The sequence below is a fragment of the Athene noctua genome, chromosome 1, assembly GCF_965140245.1.
Source record: "Athene noctua chromosome 1, bAthNoc1.hap1.1, whole genome shotgun sequence".
In the NCBI taxonomy this organism is placed as follows: Eukaryota; Metazoa; Chordata; class Aves; order Strigiformes; family Strigidae; genus Athene; species Athene noctua.
The window spans coordinates 254,283,726-254,306,453 of record NC_134037.1 but is presented as its reverse complement, the minus strand read 5'-3'; the positions used below and the strand labels follow the sequence as shown (position 1 = coordinate 254,306,453).

General features: G+C 43.3%; 1 protein-coding gene across 8 annotated transcripts in view; it reads left to right on the top strand.

The window, feature by feature from the left end:
* FAT3 (FAT atypical cadherin 3) overlaps positions 1-22,728 on the top strand; it is a 423,806-nt gene that overhangs the window by 183,853 nt on the left and 217,225 nt on the right. For all 8 annotated transcript variants that reach the window (XM_074917423.1, XM_074917414.1, XM_074917394.1 and 5 more), the window contains exon 4: positions 9,265-9,579. In XM_074917423.1, coding sequence (XP_074773524.1) covers positions 9,265-9,579 — 315 coding nt within the window. The remainder of the gene's footprint in view (positions 1-9,264; positions 9,580-22,728) is intronic.

The following is a 22,728-nucleotide window of genomic DNA, read 5'->3' as shown; positions in this document are numbered from 1 at the left end:
TGTACTTCTATATATGAATATCAATAAATGTTAACATACATAGATATTTATTCTTATTATTTTGATTTGAGGGGACACTGGCCAGACCTAAACTTGATTATCACCTTTAATTAGTTGAACTTCCCCTCTACCTGTAGTAAATTAATTTAAATTTGTGTTTTGCAGCCTGAGGCAGGGCTGGCCAAGGTCTGTGTTCAGGCAGGACGCCATCCCCAAGGCTGGTGTCAAGGTGATGCCCAGGCAAGCCATGCTGATGGGTCAGTACTTGATCTAATGACCCCTGCCAGACCAGATCTGCAATTGCACTGTGCATCCAAGTCATACATGTATTCCGGACTTTGGCTGGGCTGTCGTCTGGCCCAAGAACTCAGAGGTCAGAGGAAGTTTCCATACATACCTGGTAGGGATTTCAGACCAACTGGACATGCTTGGTCTAAACCGTTGCCTGGTGGTGATTTCTTCTATGAGCAAGAGCAGTTTACAGCCCTTCTGTATGGCCAGTGCTGTGCACACAACATCAGTGCTGGCCCCTCCTTTGGAAAGAGCCCTCACTTAAAATTGCTCCTGAAGCATATGGTGGCATGTTCTGTCCGGTAAGAGTTGTAAACCTGTACACCATCTACCTGCTTATGGATTACATGGAGATATATTACATTTATTAACCTGTTGAATGTCCTTGTCACAATCCTGGCTGGTTGTGATATTCATGATATTGTGTGTAATAACATGGTAAAAGATCTATCTGCAGGCTAATCCAGTATTGGTGGAAATAGCATTGCTGAAAATTGGCTTTCTAATTCTCTTTTACTGCTCTGGGAACTCAGACATAATATTCACTGCAGAAACGGCATTTTGAGGTAACAGTAAATTTGTACATTGAAAATATCAGTAAAAAAGCAAAAATTAAAAGTCAAACTCTAGACGGGAATGTTACCTGTCTTGCATTGTTTGATAAGCATGGTTTATTACATATGTTTTAGGTTTAAACCAGAAAAAAGAATATTAGGAAGTTTTAAATATGTATAGCCTCACAAAGTTAATAAAGGTTTTGGACTGGTTTCTGGGCATGATCTAGTCTCCATTTAAGTCAATGGGGATTTTTCCATTCACTTCAATAGGAGCTGGGTTTGCGTTTTAATATGCATTAAAGCCTAGAAAATTTGTGCAATAAAATAAAAACAGGAGACCACGCTTTGCACCATGGGGGGGCTTAAATGAAGGCATTGAAATAGCATTTAATCACCAGAGTAAGGAGCCCAATATTCAAAGCTGCCGGCTGTGAGCTGTGGGGGGGATGAGCAATAGGTCTGCTTCATGCTCTGGTTGAGTTTGTGATACTGCCGTCCGTATTCAGAACTGGCACTGGCGATTCACGGCTTGAGGGGCCTTAAAAAAGGGCTGAATAGAATGTGTGGTTTATTCCGATTCCTACTGACTTTGGTGGCCCCAGTGCACTGAATCCACCTGGCATCGGTGCTCAGGTTCCTGTCTTTGCTACACTAAAGCTGTTTAATCTTGGGAGTTATATTTACAGTTTACCCTTAATGGAAGTAACTAAATAAATATCTGCTAAAAGAGGTGTGCACTCTGCTTTTATACACACCACAGCCATTCTATGTGAAGGACCTAAATAAAAAAAAATATACCGGTTAGGTGTAATGTTAGCTTTCTTGAAATCATAAATTTTCTTCTTTAATTGGGTGTGAAATTTCTGTCTACAAGTCATGCCATTTTGGTTAATTTTACATCTGTTGGTTCGATGAATAATGGACTTGCAGTATTTTTAAACTTTTCCTGCCTACGATAGCTCTCTGCTAAGTGTCCTTCAAAAATCATGACTTTGCTCAACGCAAGGAATCTAGATTAGCTCTGACATTTGCGTTTACACTCACAAATCTTTCCATGGCCCCCCTGTGCAACCATGTGTGGAGTCAGGATCCAGCCAGAGCTCGGGGGCAGGAGCGGGGGTGTGCAGATGCAAAGCCTTTGTCTCAGTGAGGACAGGTGAGGTGTGTGTAAACTCTTTCTACCCCTCTGTATTTTAGCCCAACAAAAAATACTGAAAAAAATATCGCTATTCAACTTTTTTCTTCTAAAGCTGCATTTATTTATTATTTTTTCCCAGCAAGGCAATGCAACAGAGGACCTTTGGCTGATGGCTCGGTGACAGGCAGAGTGTTGTGTTTACTGCCACGAGACCTGTGGAGTCTTTGATGAGGGTCATGAATAATTAGTAGCATTTCGGAATTACTGATTTTTTCTTTTCTTCCTTTGAATTTGCGGGATGAAACAGAGCCCTGAGCGCTTCGCTGTCAGTAGGCATTCCTGACTCTGCCTCATTCCTGTCGTTTTAATTTGGGGACAAACCAGTTTCTGCTTTGTAGCTGTTTCGCGCTGAGTGCCTTTGTTTTGAAGCTGGAGGAGGGAGGGGCAGACTGGGGGCTCTGGAAACACATTTTTGTGCGCTTTGTGTGGCAGAAGCTGACATGGCCTTGCACATATTGAGGGTGAGTTTGCAGGTGCCCTGTGGGATGGAGTCAGGAAGGTGCATCCATCCCTCTTAGTCCTTCAGTCCTCTTAAAGTTTATATATTTTTATAGCTACTTGTTGTGGTTTGAGCTTAGAGAGCAACTAAGCACCATGCATCCACTCACTCCCCTCTTCTGCCCCCCCCCCCCCCCCCCCCCCCCCCCCCCGCTTGGAAGGGAAAAATAAAGTGAAAGATGAAAGATTCAGGAATCAAGATAAGGACAGGGAGAGATGATTCATCTATTATGGTCATGGGCAGAAAACAGACTCCTTAGGGGAAGGAAAAAAGAACATTGCTTTAATTCAGACACTAACAACAACACTTAACGGACAGAGTAGGACAGTGAGAAGTTTTACAACGTCTTAAACTTCCCCCCACCCCTCCCTTCTTCCCGGACTCAGATACCCAATATCTCTACCTCCTCCCCGCCAGTGGTGCAGAGGACAAGGAATGGGGGTGTAGCCAGTCCTGCCACTTCTTCCTCCTCGAGGAAGGAGGGGGAGAGCTTCTGCCATTCCTCTCCTGCTCCAGCATAGTTCCCCTCTTGCAGGAGACAGTCCTCCACAAACTTTCTCTGACATGAGTCCCTCCCACAGGCTGCAGCATTTCCCTGGCTGCTCTGGCATGGGTCACCCCCATGTGTTGCAGTCCTCCCAGTGCCGAACTACAACCGCCGGGGCTTCTTCTCCCCACAGAGTCCCAGTCTCCTTCGGGTACGGCCACCTGCTCCAGCATGGGGTCCTCCACGGGCCACAGGTCAGCATCTGCTCCACCGGTGACCTCCATGGTGGCGGTGGGGCAGCCCTGCCATCTCACCACAGGCTGTAGGGTGGGTGCACCTGTGCTCCTCCCTGCCTTCCTCCTCCCTCCTTCCACTGACCTCAGTGTGTGCATAGATGTCGCAACTTCTTCTCACAACTCCCACTTCTCCTCCGAGGCTCCCCTTCTTAAATACATTATGGCAGAGGCACAGGTAGTTGGCCTGGCCTTGGTGTAAAGACAAGTCCAACTTGGAGCTGGGGGAGCTTCGAGAAGCTTCTCACAGGGGGACACTGCTGTAGCCCCATCCCCCGCTACCAAAAACCCCATCACTCACTCAAACCTGGGACACTACTTGAACCCCTAAACCTTACGTTTGCACTAGCTAAGAGCCGTCTTTGGGTAGGAAGGTGCATGCTACACTCTGTCTGGGAACGTCTGGGGGGATGCTGCCGAGGTGTCACCTCCATCCTGCTCTGCAGCTTGTGCTGAGGACAGGCTCTGCCTTTGCTGCCTTCCATTCCTCCTGCTCTCCCCTGTGGCTACTCCTGGGTCAGGCTTTGGGAACAAGTGGGTTGTTCACCTTATCCAGCCGTTCCTGATTTCCCAGTCTGAGATGCAGATTTGTACAATAACTTCATATTCCTGAGAAAGGGTGGGAAGAGCAAGACACATCTTGTCATTGAGGTTCTTCACAACTGAACAACTAGGAAGAGCTATAACGGCGTTAAGCATGATGTCCCCCTGCAAAACCACTGCAGTATTTTGAAAAAGAGATAATTACAGGATTTTCTGTAATACTTATGTGTGATATAAGTTTTTGGAAGAGTAGCAGATACTTCCAAGTCAGTCCTCTTTCTGTCTGCGCAGGAACCTCCCTGCGTCTTGCTCATCATTTGCTGAAACCGAGTATGACTACTTACACTAGCAACATTTATAACACAGGCTACTGAGCAAAATCACGTTACATTATTTTTACATCCAGGCCAGTAACTGGGGTAGGTGAATAGGTTATATTGTCCCAGTAACAAGATACCAAATGATAGGAGATTCCGGCCCATCCCTGGCAAGCAGTTGCTCCTGCCAGATATCCTCTGCATTGAGTATTTGCGCTCTAGTTTTTCAGCCATTGACTCTAGCCATCAGATGTTGATTTGCTTTTCTCAGCTAAAGAGCCTCGTTACTCTCCTCTACTTTTCCTTGCCCAGCTTCTTAGATACCACGAAGTTGTCTTTTAATCTTTCCTTGAAAAAAACCTAACCACAATTGAACTCTTTTCAATGTTTGTGCTATTGAGAGTATTCATGAAGGATGACCTGACTTTTAGGAGGAACGTATGTGCAAAGCAGATATCCATGGCGATGGGCACCTATGTAAACACATGGGCTGACAGCTCCAATAAACACTCTCTTGCAGAGCTGTGGCAGGTCCATTCATCACATGACCTATACACAAAGTACGGTCAAACACGTAAGGTAAACAAACAGGGGGCAAAAAAGAGATGAGCAAAGAAATAATGCTTTTCTCTGATCCCTTTTTGTTTTAAGAGGCTCTTGTGTTTCACATGACTATAGTAAATACATAACTTTGAGATAATTTTTGAGTGCATCATTTGAAGTGGTCTGCTGAAAGATGTGCAGTAAATCAGTGGGAGAGGCAGGAAGGAAATCCATTTGGCTGATTCTTTGTCCACTTTAATATCTGTTGGCTTCACACTCCTATTGTTTTTGCCTTCACCCTTTATAATGTAGTGTCTCCCTGTGTGCTACTTGCAGGACCCATACAGAAAACATTATCCCATTATTTTCCCAGGGAAAGAGGGAAAACATGCCTTTAAGGGAAACAAGCACACAACCTTTGCATTGCTGGCACATTGCCGAACCCAAGGGCTGCACTTAATTTACATATAAATGTGCCCAGGATTTTAATCAGGCTTTAATGCACTCTGTTGTTATTTTTCACTTATAGTATTCATAATGCATGTGGTGCTTGGTGAATCACATAGGGCAAATGAACTTGGAGGAATGCAGTGGCAAGCATATCGGTGGCACCGCTTTTTGGATTGATGGCTGGCTTTATTTCAGAGACTGCCCTGGGCTTGAGGAAGTGCTGGCTTCAGTCCTTCAGGGATACTGTAAAATCTGGCTGGGGGCGACATAAAGAGTTCACTTACAGACTGCTCGGTTGGATTGCAGAAATTGTAGAAATAGTAGTGCTTCCGTGGCTACAGTCCCAGCGGACGGGAGCATCTGTTTTTCTGTCTTGTTCAGAAATGTGTCTGCAAAATCTTGGAACTTTTTCTTTTTTAATCACTTTGAAATTTTCAGGATCTTTACTGGTGTTTCTTTTTATTTCTTGATTTGTTTAGCTTAGTTGTCATTACCTTGTTCATGTTTCTCTTCTAATTAGCAAGCAGCTGGGAAGAGTGCACCACAAAAGCTGTCCAAGAAAAGCCTTAGAGCTGCTCCCAAAGGCCTCTCCTCCCCCCTGCTCTCCTGGCCCTGAAAACAAAGTTCTGTCTTTCTTTAGTATCTGTTAATATCTATAAGCTTTGAAGTAAGTGAGGTCTTTCCTGGATTTGTTGTGGTCTTATGCAGGGATATTCTTGGCCTTTCCCATGCTTTCACTCAGCTAAAGTGAATAAGAGGCTAACTGTGGACTACCCCAGGAAATATTTTGCAGCTCCTTGTGCCAGCTCTATCAGCCTTTTTGCCTTTCATGTCATGGTAATGAAGAAGCAGTGCTGATAATCAAGTGTCATCATTAGTCTTCAGAGTTAACATCTCATACGAAGTTTGACATCCATCTGGAAGGTGTTACACATACCTACATAGAGAGATTGGTTAAATATTCAAGCAGCAGGTGTGTTCTTGTGGGTTCTACCTTTAGACCCATATTTGGTTGCACAGCAAGGAGGCACTTTGTGCAGGACATTCGAGAGCACAGTAGAAGCTGTTCCTGGGGCAACGTGAGGGTTTCCATGTGGAAAACCTGAAAGCGAACAAAGACCTTCTTATTTATCAAGCTGCTGCATGGTGGTGACAGGTGAAATGACAAGACATATTGAGCAAAAGGAATTAATTTATATCTGGGACCTTTTAATAAATCAAAAGTAAAAAGAAGAACCAGTGTAGCAGACCCGTTGGCAGTTGCTAACACTTGTTCAATGATCCTTTCCTTCTGAAATACAGAAATGGAAAGTAACTGTTGCCAGGAGTCATAAAATGAAGGAGTGACTCAGGAGGTAGATTTATTATCAGCTCAGTATTGGTGAAATTCAGCTTCATAAACAGAGGTTAATCTGCTAAAACCTTCCGTGCTCTCACTGGGGGAAAACCCTACTTGTTTCAAATTTTGTTTAAAGATCTAAAATAATTCTTCTTGTCTTCTGAATAAATCAACATCTCTAGGAGCTCTAATGTTCATCATTTTTTGCCTCATCCTTGCCCACATGGATTTTATTTTATTTATCTGTTTCCATGGGGTGTCATTTATTATGGGCTCTTCTCATCCCTGCGATGTAATTTCTCTTCTGGACTTCTAGGCATTTTCATCACAGTTCACTACATATTTCACCCATGTTTCTACTGAAAGTCGTTACATAGCACAGGCTGCTGCCGACAGGAATATTTAGAATACACTCTGCCTTTGTCCTCCAGTGCTGCATTACTCACCTTTGCTGGGTGAATAATATATGAGCAAGAAGGACATGGATCTGATGTTACTGGAAAAAGACCTAAGCCCATACATGGCTGGAACTGGTACTGCTCCTTTCCCCTTCCTCTCTATATGTTTGATCAAATTATAGGAAAACACTCGGTTCAAACTAGCATTAAAAAACATAATAAAAAATTCCCAAACTTAAAAAAAATATTTAGGAAATTTTGAGAAAAGATGTAAGACAAGTGGGCCTGACTCCCTGGGGACAGGCAACATCCCTTCTCACTTGGTGGGCTTCTCTGTCTCACACCAAGGGTGTAGTCCCTTAGGACTGAAGTTACATCATTCGCTGCCTGCTGCTACCCCTCGTGAAAGCAGTTTACTAATTTTGGTGGTAAACTTCAGTGCAGGATGTGTTCTGCTGTGAAAGGTCCAAGGAGGTTGGCACCGGCACTGTTCATAGCATTAGATATCAGAAGCTCTATCATACTCTCAAATCCATCCCTTCTGCTGATGTCTCATGAGCACAGGGCCATCATTTTCATGGCTGCTCTTCAAGAAATGGAATAGATTTACCAGTTAACTTTTAAACCAAAGGTCTTGTCTGAATTCAGTGTCATTAAAGGATTAATTAATTGCCAGATTTGATGCATAACTTGTAAGACTGATGCTGAGGAGCAATGCAGATAAATTCCGTCTCAACTTTACATACCTCATTAAGAAGGGCTCCTGGTAGGACTCATGAGGAGGATCCCTTCTTGGCAGCTAGTGCTCTGCAGAGTGGCTGAGCACAGAGCCTGCACCTTAGCAATGCCCAAAGTCTGCCTGAAACACCTCTCTGCCTATTTCAGGGTCTTCAAAACTTTCCTAAGACTTCAGACCATCATAGAAACTTCCAGTGCAGTCTGATACTTAAGAAACCCAAAAAGCCAAAAGGCACACACATCCCTTAATGGTACTGATCTTAAAGCACCGCTTTCCTCAGATTAACTGATAATATTTTTCTCAGTAGCATCAAGTACATCTGAGACTAAATTCAAGTTTCCTGTATTCCTGTCTTGCCCTAAACTTCTCCACCAGTTTCCATCTGCTGATGACATGAGTTAATAATGGTTTGCAAACTGTCCTTTTTAGTATATCTCAAGCTTGAGAGCCACCATATTAATGTAGCCCAAGGTTTAATAACACTGGGTTAGGAGAGTAAAATGTTCTTGGTGTCATGTCCCGCTCAGATGAGGGGGACAAGTGTTGCAGAAGTGGTGGGAAAGTGCATTTACTTATTTTGAAGCTGGTGTGGTTGTGTGTGTGGTACTGGCGGACTTCATCCTCTGTGCATTCGTGGTCAGTGTTCAAGTCAGTGGACGTTCGGACTACACAAATACAAACAGGTCTTCCAATGCTCAGAGGTGTTTCTGGTTTAAGGACCCTATATCTGTTTTTATCTGTTCTGTTCATAGTTTTGGTGTTCATTTCAGGACCAGGATGGATTTCTAAATCACTTTATGCAGAAATGAGGTGGATGGAAGTCCTTCATGGCAGGAACCATGCGGGAGGTGGGGGTGGTACTTCAGTGGAGTGGTGGGTGCTCTCTGCCACTGTGTTATATACAAACACACTTTCTCTTGTGGTTTCTTAGGACCAGGTAGGAAACCAGCTGGTGTTTTCTTAAACCAATGGGTAGAGTGACCAAACCCTTCTTTTCTCTGTGATAAAAGAGGAGATGCTGGTTGTCTAAGAGCTTCTACTATGTGAGCTTTTGATTGCTTCTTATCCAGGTTTTTGTCATTGTGCAATGCGTGATCTCGTTATTAAATTTACCATCTGTTTTCTGAACTTGAATGGATTTTGTTTTTAAACTGCCACTTAGGTTTTCTTCTTTAGAAAGGGCACTAGCAAGGAGCTTGAAAAGAGAATCTACTTTCTCTTGTGCAATTCATTGTCAATGGTGATATCCCTCTCTACCAAGGTTTGTACAAGTTCACATCATCAGCAGAAAATGATGGTGTTTCTTCCGTTACTATGCCAGCTGCAGTCCCAGCAGATAATTGGCTGTGACATTAGGACACTTATGAAAAGCCATCTTTTTTACGTCCGCCCTGAATCTCTTTGGACAAAGGATTGAGGTGTTGAACAGGGTTCAGGGAACAATGCCCAAGTTCAAGTTTCTGTTTTCATTTTATGCACAACTTTAATTTTTCTAAGGGTGGAGTATTTCTTACATGCCAAACACATTTCTGTAGTACAGCCAAATCAAAATAGATGTGATGTTTCATTGATCCCATTACTGATATCCTCTGCTTGCTGTTTTTCTGCAGGAGTTATCTATACAGCAGATATTCTTGACCGTGAGACAACCAGATCCTACTGGTTGACAGTGTACGCAACTGATCACGGTGTTGTCCCACTCTACACTACCATCGAAGTCTACATTGAAGTGGAGGACATGAATGACAATGCCCCCCTCACCTCTGAACCTATCTATTACCCAGCCGTCATGGAAAACTCCCCGAAGGATGTATCTGTCATTCAGATCCAAGCACAGGACCCTGACTCCAGCACTAATGAAAAACTGTCTTACCGGATTACAAGCGGAAATCCTCAGAACTTCTTTGTAATCAATCCTAAAACAGGTAACAAAATCCTGATGCCTTACGGTGGTGGGAAAATGAAATTTAAATATTTATCAGCTTGTTCCCCTTCAGGATCTGCTGGTGTTGCATTGCTTTCCAAACCTCTGTTTCCTGGTTAGTTGTGTGTCTAAAGCATCTTGTGTGTGTCCAAAGCATTCTCTTGTGCATCGGTACACAAATGCGCTGGCAGATGATGTGCTGAGATGTGCTGCTGCAGCAATCACTCTTCTGTAGGTCACCAAATACCTTCTGACTGTTGCTTATTCCCTGTGCCTATAGGAATGAGACTTTGCTACACTGAGTCTGCAGAGCAATGCTAGGAAGCAGATTCAGGCTGTTGTAATTCATGGAGTGGTGTCTTGTCCTTTGTAATCTGGCATGTGATCCCTGAAGTGAGTGCCATGACTGTTGTCCAGCACATGTAACTGGGCTCCACATTACAGTAGCTGGATGTAATTCTATAGCTAGTTTTATGCAAAAAGACAGTTTATATAATCTAAAAGCCCCTCTGGCCTTTAAGAAAAAAAAATAAATCTGGGTTTGCATTGATTTGTATCAGCTGAGGATGTAGCCTGTGGGTGCATTGTCGCAGATACAGTTTTCAGTTAAAGTGCTGCTGCTGGCTGGCCTGACCCCGCCATGGTGGAGCATTGCGCCCATGCAGACTGGCTCTGTGCATCTCTCTGCCCTTGGTGTCTTTGCTGAACCAGCTGTCCCCAGGGCCCAGCTGAGGAGGAAGTGGCCCTAGGAGACCTAGCCCAAGGTTGTGGATGCTCTGCTGATTGCCTACCTGTGCTTGGCCACAGGTGGTGCTTGTGCCGGCGTGTACCTGGCCAACCCTTGCTCTTGGGGACCCTCTAACATGGTCCAGGGCTAAAGAGTCGGGGAGCTCTTTCACAGTAATAGGCTGATTTTTACTAAAGTAGTTCAGAGGATTCACACGGGTCTCATGCTGGTTGTGATGCTTGTTTTGTTCTGGGGTTTTGATTTAAAAAAAAAAAAAATTATTTATGTCTGCTGTAAATTTATAAACAGCTAGAAAACCAGAAAGAATAGACCTGAGAGGGAACATCTTTAATGTGGTGCAGAAAAAATACGTTCTCTAAATAGGTTTTCAACATTTGGCTGGGCAATCCTATTGCAATGTGTAGCATAAGAAGGGGTCAGGATCTTTTCAAGCATAAGCCCAGGTGAAGAATCATGGAGCATGTATAATCACTGTGTTCAATCTGCTAAGCCCTAAGGCACATATCTCACTTATTTTTAACACTTGAAATGGCCAAAGATGGCTCTTCCATCTGCATCCCTTCTCCCCCTCCCCACCCCATAAATCCCATCTGGGCAAAGTAGCAGAGTTAGGACTCTGGAGTGTTTAATGCCTGTGCTTCCCTCCCGTCCACACAGCAACCTGCTCAGCACAGCTCCGCTTACCTGCACGGCGACCGGGCTGAGGCCATGCTGAGGACCAGAGGTGGGCCTAATGCAGCCCCCCCCACACTAGCCTGGCAGCACAGCGTGTGGGGTGGCTCTTCCTCCTGCCAGAGCAGCGGGCAGGGATGCTTTTCCCAAAGAAGGAGATCTTCCCCACAGTTAGCACTGAAGATGGGTCATCTTCATTTTGCACTGAGGAAATTGGTGTCTGAGTACTTAAAGGCTTCAGGATGAGTAATGTTTCTGCTTGGGTAACCCCCAAAGGGCCCCCATTGCGTTCAGGCTGGTGGCTGGCTGGGATTTGTCATAGAGGAGATAAACCATTTCCTTCTATCCACCTCGGTGCCAAACACAGAGAAGTGAGAGCCGGGCAAGGCAGCCTCTTTTAATTTGTTTTTGCCTTTGAAAATGATGGGGCTGATAGAGTGTGTGTGCATGGATGTGCCTTGTGCCAAAAGAGAGGTTTGTCATTTTGAACACAATGACTTTGATCTCTCTTGGAAAGAAAGTGTCGACGTGTGGTGAGGTCTGCCTGCCTGGCCTCAACATCAGGAGTCTTTCTCCAGATGGGATGCTGATGTCTGAGGAATAAAAGCATAATGGATTTCCTAGAGAGTGCCCTTGGGGGTCTCTGGCCAGGCTTATTTCAGCTCTCTCCCTGCAGTGCACTAGTTTCTCTAAAACAGCGTTTTACACTCTGGTTGTTTTATACAGGCAACTTCTGCGCACACAGAAGAAGTTTATAGCTTGCCGGTCCCATATGCTCACTGGGATTCAGCACAGCAGTAACTCACGTAGCGCTTTGCACAGCAGTCCTAAATGTGGCAGTGTGCTGTATAATCAAGACAAAAAGGTTTAACGTGAACCCACATATGCGGCGATTGCCACATACGTGGGTTGAGCGAGCGTGCTCCTGCTGCTGGGGGAGAGCAGTCATTTGTGAGAAAGGGGATCTTTTACTTTCTGTGTCACTTTGGAAGTTTAAACAGTGCCAACAAACTGACATCTCACTCCTGTGACTAATCAGGTGCTGAGAGGCAACGCGAATGCAGCATCCCACATTTTTTACATCCTTTCATGGGAACAGGAAGAAGTTGGCCTCCACTAGAGATGGGGAATTTGCTGGAGTGTATGGATGCTCATGGGGTACTGAGAAGTTTCTCTGATGCCTAACTGATTGGGCATTGCTAATGTTCTCAGGGTTAAATCTCTAACAGCTAGAAGTGAGTATCCCCTAAATCCAGATTATTCAGAGGCTCAGGAAGACAGGTGGGAGAGAGGAGTTTGGCATCCTTCACTGCAAAGCAGCATGGATCATGGTTCACAGAACACTTCCTTAGATCACCTGGCTATATTGCAGCAAGAAATCTCACACTATTTCTGGAGAATAAGGACTCCTGTGCCCTCCTTCTTGTTTTTAGGACTTGGTGCTTTGTCCCAACAAAGTTGGTTTTGTTACAAAGCGCAGAGTGCACAGGGCATGTCATAGCTTATAGCGTGAGTCTGGTGGGTGGGTGGTGTTTCAGACATTTCTGCCTTGATTCCAGAAAATGCGGTTATCTGCAGCCTGACCAAGGTAAATAATCCTGTGTTCTTTTTGGATGGTCCTTGCCATCACAAAGAGGAGTGCCCTGGGCATTGCTGCACCCTGCTCCTGGCCTGCCTCTCTCTGCCTTTGCACAGTCTCGTGCTCCTCAGTGACTGCTGGAGCTCAGCAATGTCTGTGTTTGCCATGCTCTGGAGCTCACTTTCGGTCACTTTATAGCTCATGAAGGTCATGCAGATTTCTGGAGGCATTGCATGTGTTGCCACCTGATTAAGGCATCAAGCGGGAATGTAGGGAGTTCAGGTCCCGTTCCCAGTTCTGATACAGGACAATAATTGCAGCCAGATCTTACAGTGTTAATTTATTATCTGGATAGTGGAAGGAATGATACTCCTTGTATGCCATATCTGTAGGTAGAAGAAACCTTTTAGTAGACAACCTGTCACTTCCTACATTTTTATAGACTGGCACATCTCTGGATAGCTATTTTAGGTACCGTTGAGCTGCAAACACATCACATGCATTTGGATCTCTTTGAAGGCAGTCTTCAGACCTTTCAGGATTATCACTTTCTGTTTGCTCTCTTAATTTTTGAGAGAGGAAGAGCTGGTCCTGCAGGAGCCAAGGCCCACTAAAAAGCTGCTCAGAGCAAGACTTTGGCACTGAAGTCACCCTGGGCAACCCGTGCTCTTGCTGGGGGCTGGTTCTGCTGCAGGAGTGCAAGTGCACATGGGTGGCAGGGGCTCTCCCCTGCAGGCTCAGGGTTGATATGGGTGCTCTGGGGTAGGAGGATGGGCACATGAGTGCAGCTAGACAGTTATGCAAAGACAGCGTGGGCAACCTCCCATGAAAATCTTTGCTTTCTCACCTCAGTTGTTTTTCTAACATACAGCCAAACATCAGCCTGCACATCAGCATTGCACTTTTATCTCATGAGCTGATATTCATATGAGTGTATGTGAAACCATAAACCATCCATGCTTGAGAACAAGGCAGCCTTGTTCTGCAGTCTGATGGAGACTGCTGCCTAAGTTTAGAAGGGCCAAGAGAGCAAATTGGGATTTTTCTTTATAGTGGGCAGGAGGTATTGAAAGGCACAGTTTTGTGAGGGCGTAGGTAACATGTTTTTCAAATAGATGAAGTGATTCTCCAGGTTACATGACCACAGGGAAAGGCATCCCCTGTACTTTGGTTTCCCAGCCATGTCACCCAGCAGCAATGGAAGTGTTCCCAGTGCTCGGCACCTCCAGCAGCCATGGCTCAGCCTAAACCCTGGTGTGGCTGTTAGGGGAGCCAGGGGTTTCCCTCTTAGCCTGACTTTTAAGTTGGGGAAGGCTCAGCCTTGCTTTGGCAGAGCATGGGGTCACAGGGATTTGCTCCTTGGTGGGTGGTGTGAGATGGGGCTGGGAAGGAGGACGAGGAGGAAGACAGAGCCACTGGTGGAGTGGCTGTGCTGACCGGCTCCCAGATGAGCCCATGGGAGTATCACAGCTGCCCCAAGCTGAGTGAGCTATTTTGGGGTGAGAGGCATGTAGAAGAAGGTAAATAAAACAGATGATGGAGTTAATAAAAAAAAAAATTGATTGATTAGGGCTGTAAATTCGTATTTTTATTTCATGTATATTGCTGTTAATTTCACAGCACAGCACAGAGGTAGTTTACTGCATTGATTTATTACTTTTCTGTGCTCTGAAGAAAACAATGAATTTTAATTCAAACCATTACATTATTTTGTTTAGTGTTGTACATATATTGGACAAACCCAATAAGCCTCTCTTCAGTCTTAAGTAAATTAGATTAAGAGATATTTTAACTAACATGCCAGCAGACCAAATTTCACTCTCTTGCACATTGATGTTAATGAATTTACACTAAAATTATGCTGGTGTGTATGAAAAATTCAGTTACACCTTGCTTAGTCTCTTGCTAGCCCTGTTTAAACAGAGGCAGACCTCTGACAGTCCCAAAATAGTATTTGCTGCAGTATTTAAGGCAGGATGCACTGGTGGATTTAGAAATAGTACATGTAGGTCAGTATATATTTCCAGCTCAGAGATTCAGCTTCTGGAAGTTGTCTCTGAACTGTCATGTCTGCACCTAGATTTGGAAAGAGACTGGATATTTTCATGCTGAAGTAGTATTAATATTTATGTAAGCTATTATGGGGTTAGTGAGTGTCAGAATTTAATTGATATGAAAGCTACTCTCCTCAGTAGGCTGGGCTTTGCTTTTCTTGTGCACTCGCTAAGCCAGCCAGCAGAGGATCTTGCTGGGGTTGAATGCCACATTTGCCCTGACATAGCAATACAGTGCTTCACCCTCCTGCAATACATCCTGATTTTTATGGATGCTTTTGTTTGGTTTGTCCCAAGAAATCCCCACACATGTTCTTCACTCTCACAGACGGAGCCAAATCCAGTGCTCTGCTCCTGCACTGTCCTGAAGGTTGCCAGCAGTATAGCTGCTGAATACACGGTGCCTCTTCTCAGCCCAGAAATAAAGGTATGCCAGAGAGGAGAGAGAAAGAATAGTGGTTTATATATTCAGGAGAGCACTTGAACTGGGATAAATTTTTGTTCTCCAAGGCCCATGTTTGCCATGTGTTTCCAGCAGAGGAACAAAATCTGTGAAATAGTCCAGAATTTTTCAATTCTGCTGGGATTTTGCAGTAGGTACCATCTCAAGGGGACACAGCTTACTCTGGGAGGCAAACTTGAGTGATTTTAATAATCCAGTTATTAGTGTTCCTGCTGTGCTGTAGGTGATGCAAAAAGCCATATGGACAGCGAATGGTAGTCCCTGCAACAGCCTTGCACATCTTTCAGGCTTAAACCCAAGTTGCACTGCATGAGGAGTAAGACTAACATACCTTGGTTCTGTAGAGAAAGGGGCATTTAAAATCTTCCACCATGTCATAATTAAAGATAAATGCCAAACTATTTGAAAAGATTAAACAGAATAACTTTTGATGACATTTCTAAGGGATATATCAGTATCAAGCAATACTTAGTAGTACCTTGGTCCATTTGTCACTGTTCTTCTAAGGGGCATTTCATGCTTTTAAAAGTCTGTTCTTCAAGAATGGGCAGGTTTCTTAGTTCACTGACCACCAGTTCTCCCAGCTCCCACCCCATAATGAGGGTTGGCTGCATCAGTGGGGGACGTTCCTGACATTGCAGTTAATGCTGCGCATCCTGCAAAACTCTTAATAAACTTCCTCTGAAATAAGATCCTCAGAAATAAGATCTTCTTTATTTTGTAAATAAAGGCCTTTAGGTTTTTTGTTTGTTTGGACTGTGTACTCTAACCTGCTGCCTCCCTTCAGAGTGCATTTTAGGTGCTGTAGTGAACAAATTGGGAAGTGCATGTGTTGAATTTTAAGGGTGTTGCATATCACCTCCCTCCCACTGGAGGCTCCTTCTGAAGGGCATCTGGTGGCATCTCCCGCACATGCCTTGGCCACGGAGCCCTGTTTGGCAGCTCTGTGTGCGATGTAAACTGGCTATGCAGATCATGTGATGCTCACTGCCATTCATCCTGTAAGTGTCCCTGCAGTTCAACTCACCTGTCCAAGACCAAAGAAGCCCTTGCAGAGGTTGAAAACATTGACTGTAAGTCTCTTCAATCAAAGGTGAGGAATTGGTCTCCCTTTCTTCTGTGATCTCTAACATTGTTTATACAAATGCTGAGTTCACCAACAGTTGCAGAGTCCATCCCAATATATCTGCCACTGATCTGTAACTATATATAGCTTAAACAGATTTTCACAATGTAATTCCCTTAACACATTAGCTGGCTTCCACTTTGTGTAATTTATGTCTTATCAACACATGCTAAATGATCTACTCTCTCTCTTTTTTTTTTTTTTTTTTTTCACTCTCAGTATTATTTAGAAGTGTGGCTCTTAATGACTTCTTTATAATATGCTTACTGTTAAAAATCAAGCTTCTGAGCATTTTAAAAGCTTCAGTTTCTGCTTTGGGGTAGCTCATTGTTAACTAGACACCAGTGGTTTGAGCCCAGGGTGAGCAGCTAGCAAATCAAAGGACAATCGATGTTGGAGCTATGTGCTTAATCACAGTGGGACCTAAAAGCCTGCTTCAAGGAACTTGTAATAACAATAATAATAGTGATAATAATAGTAATAATTAAGGGGGAAAAAAAGGCAAACAGGAGAGAAAGGATGTAAATCATCAAGTCCATCTTCTTGCCAGGGCACATTTATTCCCTGGAGTAGATGTTCAATTAACTCCTGAGCTGCAGTCCAGCAGTGACATGAACTCTTCTTTTGACTTTGAGTGAGTCACCTAACCTCACTGTTTTTCTTTTTTTGTGTAAGTGGAAATATTTTCTTACCTCATGTGATTGTCCTGGAAATTAATTCACAGTAGACAGTTTGCAGCTCAAACAGGCTGTGGAAATGCAAGTTATTGATTTTTCAGGCATCTCAGCATTAATAGACATCCGCACAGAGTCATGTATTCATAGGCGTATAAAAAGAAAGAGGAACATCACTTTTGAAATGGTAAGATGAAAAGGAATATAAAACTTTTTTAGATTAAGTAAATCTAGTGCCAGACCACTGATTCCACTGAAAATGAGAAAATTTTTGCTCATCCAGCCCATCTCTTTCCTCCTCCCTGGCAGCGGTTCCCTCCTTACTCTGTATGTGTTATCTGTGGAGGGGATAAAGGTGTGAGCTGTGTCACCTTCGTTGAGGCTACAGTAATTCTGCTATTAATAAAATAATAAATCCAGCTTTATCATCTCTCCTGAACAGACCTGGTTTCTGCTAGCAGTGGGTTTTGATTCATGAAGCACTGAATACAGTTGAGATTGCTGGATGTCTCAGGTATCAAGTGCCTCTTTTAAAATGGCATTGGAAGATACAATACTGCTCATAAATGCCATTTCTTTGTAATCAGAAGATTTAAACATAGCTTATAGAATTTTAACCTTTCGTTAGATCTCCATGATGACCTTTTTAGTTCTCTTTCACAGTAAGAAGCTTCAGTAGTATCCCCATTGCCTTGACTGGACCATTGTGTCCTCATTTATTCAATGCAATGTCAGTTTTAAACCTGAACTCCCCATTTGCTTCAGTAGAGACTTAGGTCTGAAGGGCAAGAGTGTGGTGGGGGCCACTGAGACAGTGTTTGCTGATGGAGAACATTACTGCCTGATAACCAGAAAGTTCCCTCCTGTCCCACCCCAGTACCCATTCCGGAACAGCAAGGATTTTGCCAATAATCCTATAAATTTACATTGTCGTACATTACAGCAATCATTTCTTATTTTCAAAAACATCAGCAGAGCAGATCTTCTGTCCTGTTCAGAACTAACTTGGTCTATTAGCTGTGAAACTAATTTTTCTACCTTGCCTGTCAGTCTAGTTTCTCTATTCATAAATTTCCAGAAGCCGTGACTAGTCAGAGCTGGTCAAGAAACCAACTACCTTTTTCATATGCTGCACTATTCCTTCACTAATTTGTAATTAGAGCAGTTGCATTAATTTCCAGGTAGCAAAATACTCTTGATAGAATTATTATCAATGACAGAAGTGTAACTGAGATGATTGGGTGAAACTCTGTACTGAGTCACAACCCTGTTAAATGTATGCACAATGTATATGCTATGGATACTTCTCATACCCCTCCATACATTATGATGATAATAGCAGTGAATGCCCTGGCACTACAGTAATTGCTTGTGGTCCAAGCCTGAACTCTGGAAGGGGGAATTAGGTTGGTGAGTTAAGGATGTTGAGAGGAGCCTGTGAGCATGGTGTCTGGCACGGGGGTAAGGTTGTGGAGAGGGAGCTGCCGGGGAGGAAAATAAAGCTGTGATGTTAGCCCAGATGAGGTGAAGGCTTGGGTGAGGGAGTGGAGGGAAAGTTGTTTTTATATTTTCTTTTTATTTGCTACTGCTCTTTAATCAGTCAAGTAATTTGCATTTACCTTTGCTCAACAGTCAGAGGTGCTATATGTGTCTATGATGTTGGACCCTGCAAAACCCAGGCAGAAAACACTGAATCAGCATTTTCCCCTTTTGCTCCTTTGCAGTGAATACACTCATATTGTCATCTTAGGACAGGCACTTTTACTGGCTTCAGTGATGTATCTTCACCTTATTGTGTGAGCACTTTCTAATATCTCTGTATGGATTGGAAGTTAAAGGCAAGGACTGTAGCTATAGTTTACTCTCAGTTTACATCAGATCCTTGGTACAAACAAAAAAAGATGGAGATATTTTCTGCCTGAGAGAAAGAGCTTGACCTGTGGTGCATGTGAATATTTAAAAAAACTAGCTGGGAAATGGGAATACAAAGAGAAGGCAACTGTGAAGACAAGTGTATTTGTATAAGCCATCATGACGTCAGTAATCACCTACTATTAATTCTTCTTTGTCTTCTGTCACAAAGGAGTTTGTGTCAACACCTACTAAGCCTCCAAAGCCTTGTCACCTTGCAGTGCAACTGAACTGGTCTGTTCAAAAATCAAGGTTAGCAGTGGATTTGTGTTATTTTTCCTTTTCTCTCTGACTGTCTCCATCAGAGTTATGCTGTTATAACCAGAGATAATTATTGTCTGTGAAATTACTCTCCCCTCTCGTTCCCCCTTTCCTTTATGTTAATGAGAGAGCTTTTCTCTTCCTGGGAAGATTGACACAACTTCTTTGAAGTTAGTAGTGCTGTTGCCAATTAAGTATGTGACCTTATCTATATAATTGTACAGATCGCATTGCCATATGTCTAGACGCACAGAGCTTAATTTAACAGGAGATGTATATGTATAAAAATAAAGCAGGATCTGGGGGTTAAATATCGGAAGACCCCCCTAATCACAGCTTTCGTCTTCTACAAAACTTTCTGCAGAGATCTAAGAGGTCTGAAGTCAGATCTTAAGAAGCATCTCCCTACAAGGGACCCTGCTCTTGTGACCTTGTTTTTACATTGATCATCATGTGGATTCTGCTATGCCCCTACAGTCCTCACCTGTTGTGCATATGTGGTTTCTCCTCCCATGGTAGCTAATTCCTTCACACTGTATGGTAAGGTAGAGCAGCACTGTTCCTTTTTTAACAAGCCGGGAACTGAGGCAAAGGAAGTGACTAACTGATCTTACGCCAGTAATAAAGATTTGGTCTTAATTTGCCTTCAGAGCTACTGGCCTCATGCAGTGCAAAGCCTTACTGGCCTGAGTCCAGCCCATCATGTCCTGCTGAACCTGGAAAGCAAGGCTGACCTGGCACCAGCAGTCCCCACCGTGTGTGCAGAAGTTATCTGGGCACATGGGAGCCCCGTAGCTCCTGTTTCGTTACCCCACCATTTCCCATGCCTGCCTTTCAGCCCTTCCCCTTCTTGCTTTCCCTCAGCAAGCCTGGGTTGTCTACAACTGTGCAAGGGAGGATTCCAGTTGCACAGGGGCAAGGAGAGTGAATGGCTCTGGTGAAGCCTCCCAAGCAATATGAGGGCAGAGCCAACTCATATCTCTTGAGGGGGTGAACCAAACCCCATCTTCATCAGCCTAATGCAGGTACAGCCCTAAGCAACTTCTCTGATGCTGTCGTGGAGCAAGGAGCAAACCCAGCGTCCTGAAGTCCCGTGCTACCCCCCCAAGAATCGTACTCTTTCTTTCTCAGTATTACATTTACTTGTACTTTCCGTGCAGGAAGGTGTTTGCTTGCTGCATCCTGTGAATATGGTCTGCTGTGGGTTTGTTTCCCTCTAAGAGAAATTTCATGTTTTTGTCAGATGAGTTACATGTAAGGAATATGTGCTGCAGTGATCTATTTGTATGGTAATTAGCAATTAGCTTTTCAGATCTTGAAGGGATTTGGTTTGAAACCTAAGTATTATTTCCTGAACTTTAACTTATCAACAGCATATGAACAGCAATGCACATTCACAATTTTTTTAATGTAGTCACAATACCCAAAAGATATATGTAAGTCTGCTCTGCAAGAGAATATTTTAGCTATAATTAATTTTGCTTCCATTCACCATATGCTTGTATTTTCTGACCTTTGTTTGAATTGCAGACACTATGTAATAAAATGTGCTGTATAAAAAAACCCCAAAAATCACAGGTTCTTATGGTACTAAGCTTCAGCTGAATGATATGGTTTGTGCTGCCTGAGGATTTGACCATATAACCTTAAGAAGATATTATTATGGAAAGATGCTGTCATTGCTGAAAGATGTTCAAGTTATTTTTGTTATCGTGAGAACAAGGTGGGGTTTTTTTTAAATCTCTGAAAAAACATTGTATGCCCATCAATTATATTATTCAGAGAGATCCTTTGGAGAGGCAACAACAGATGAAGAATTTCCTCTTTTTCCTTATTATTTGGTGTGTTTGAGGCAGTTCCTGAGGTAGGACCTGGGAACATACTGCAAATGACACAAAGAATAATTGTTGCTAAATTTAATTTATTGAGTAGGTGCAAATTAGATTGATTAAACAGAGAATAAACAAACACAAGATTACCCAAAGTAGATGCAGGGATGGAAAAATGTTAGATGATATTAACAGCTTAGATATGGGTGATGCTGTAGATATTTTTCAAGCAAGTCTATAATTTCTTGAGGGATTTCTCTTGGGTTTTTTATTTCTTTCTTGTAACGATGTAATCCAAACTGATTAAGGGAATGTTATGTTCTAAAGGAGAAAAAAAAAAAAAGCAACCACATGACCAGAGTAGTCTACTGGGGCGAACTGCAGCTTTGACTCAAAGATGCACATGACCTGAATTTGTATGTGTGGAAACTTGGGTTTGCTTGCTGAGGACTGAGTCCTTTACTAAGCAATGTGCAGCCCAGTATCAGAGCAGCAATTAGGCAGGATTTGGTTATAGTCCTCCTTTGGTCAGCTGGATAGAGGGACTGCACACCCTGCCCGTGAGCAGAGCTCCGACCTGTTGGTACATTCTCTCCTCCTGCTACCTGGTGTTGAGGAGAGCAGATCTCAAGGGCTTTTTACTCATTCAGCCTGCAGGAAGAGGATTCCTCTCCAGCTTCAAAACTTCTGTTTCTACTTTATGCTTGGATTCATTGTGCAAAATAGTGGGGTTTTTACGAACACCCTGCAAGGCATCAGCCTAACCTCTTTACCTGGCTGCTTTGTTAAAAGCAGAAGAGCAGCACTGAGAATGTAATCAAAGATTTAATGGAAAGACAAAAATGTTGGAGAAGATGAAATTTCTGTGTAGAGAGGTTGGTTTTGCTTATAAACAAACATGAGAAAAAGAGATGAAAACATGAAGAAAATAATACATATTTTGTTGAACTGACTGTGTAGAGACAGTTGCATCACAGAAAATATTCCATGTTCAGGACTGTTTTACCCATATATGTGCATGCACTTGGCTTTTGGCATCATGAATGCTCACCCTCACCTCTGGTAGTGCCTTGGGGTAAAAATAAAACCCACAATCCAGAAACATATCCACAAGATACCTTCACATTGAGTCGTGCAATAAAAGTAAGGGGGATTGTGGGGGGATTTGTTTTTTATCTTTTATTTATTAATTAAAAATAATTCAGAACTAACAACTCAGTGAGGAAAAGCAAAACCTGTGCTGCCTTTTGGTAAGCTGAAACGATGACTTACTTTTTAAATATTTATTTGTAATATTGTGGCACCTTTGTAGCTGCAGTCGTGAGGCGGCACCCTGCCGTGCTTGGCAGGGTAAGTGGAGTAAAAGATGGTTACTACACTGAAAAGCTTGCAGTTTAAGGGGAACTTGAGACAACAGATGGGAAAAAGCAGATGGGGATGCGGCAGAAAAACCAAGGCAGTATTTATCAGTGCTAAGTTTGTTCGTGGGTGCTCTTGATGCTAGAAGGAGTGGAGACCAGGCTTTTAAAATCAAGGAGCAGGCAGTTTGGTACCTTGCTGGCAAGGTGCTGGTGTGCCCCTGTGTGCCATGGGCTTCGCCCTGGGGCTGCAGCTCCTGGCATCTTGCAGAGCTGGAAGGGAGGGGGTGCAGAGGATTTTCCCCAAATTGTATATAGGATATATATATATCCTGCATCTATTTCTATAGAGAGATTTTCTTTCCTGCTCTCTGAGGAGTGTGTGTATATATCTATATAATTATTTTTTAAAACCAGAATTTTGCACAAGGTGCAGAGGGTTTTGTTTGCTTGTTTATTTTGCATTTTTAAAATT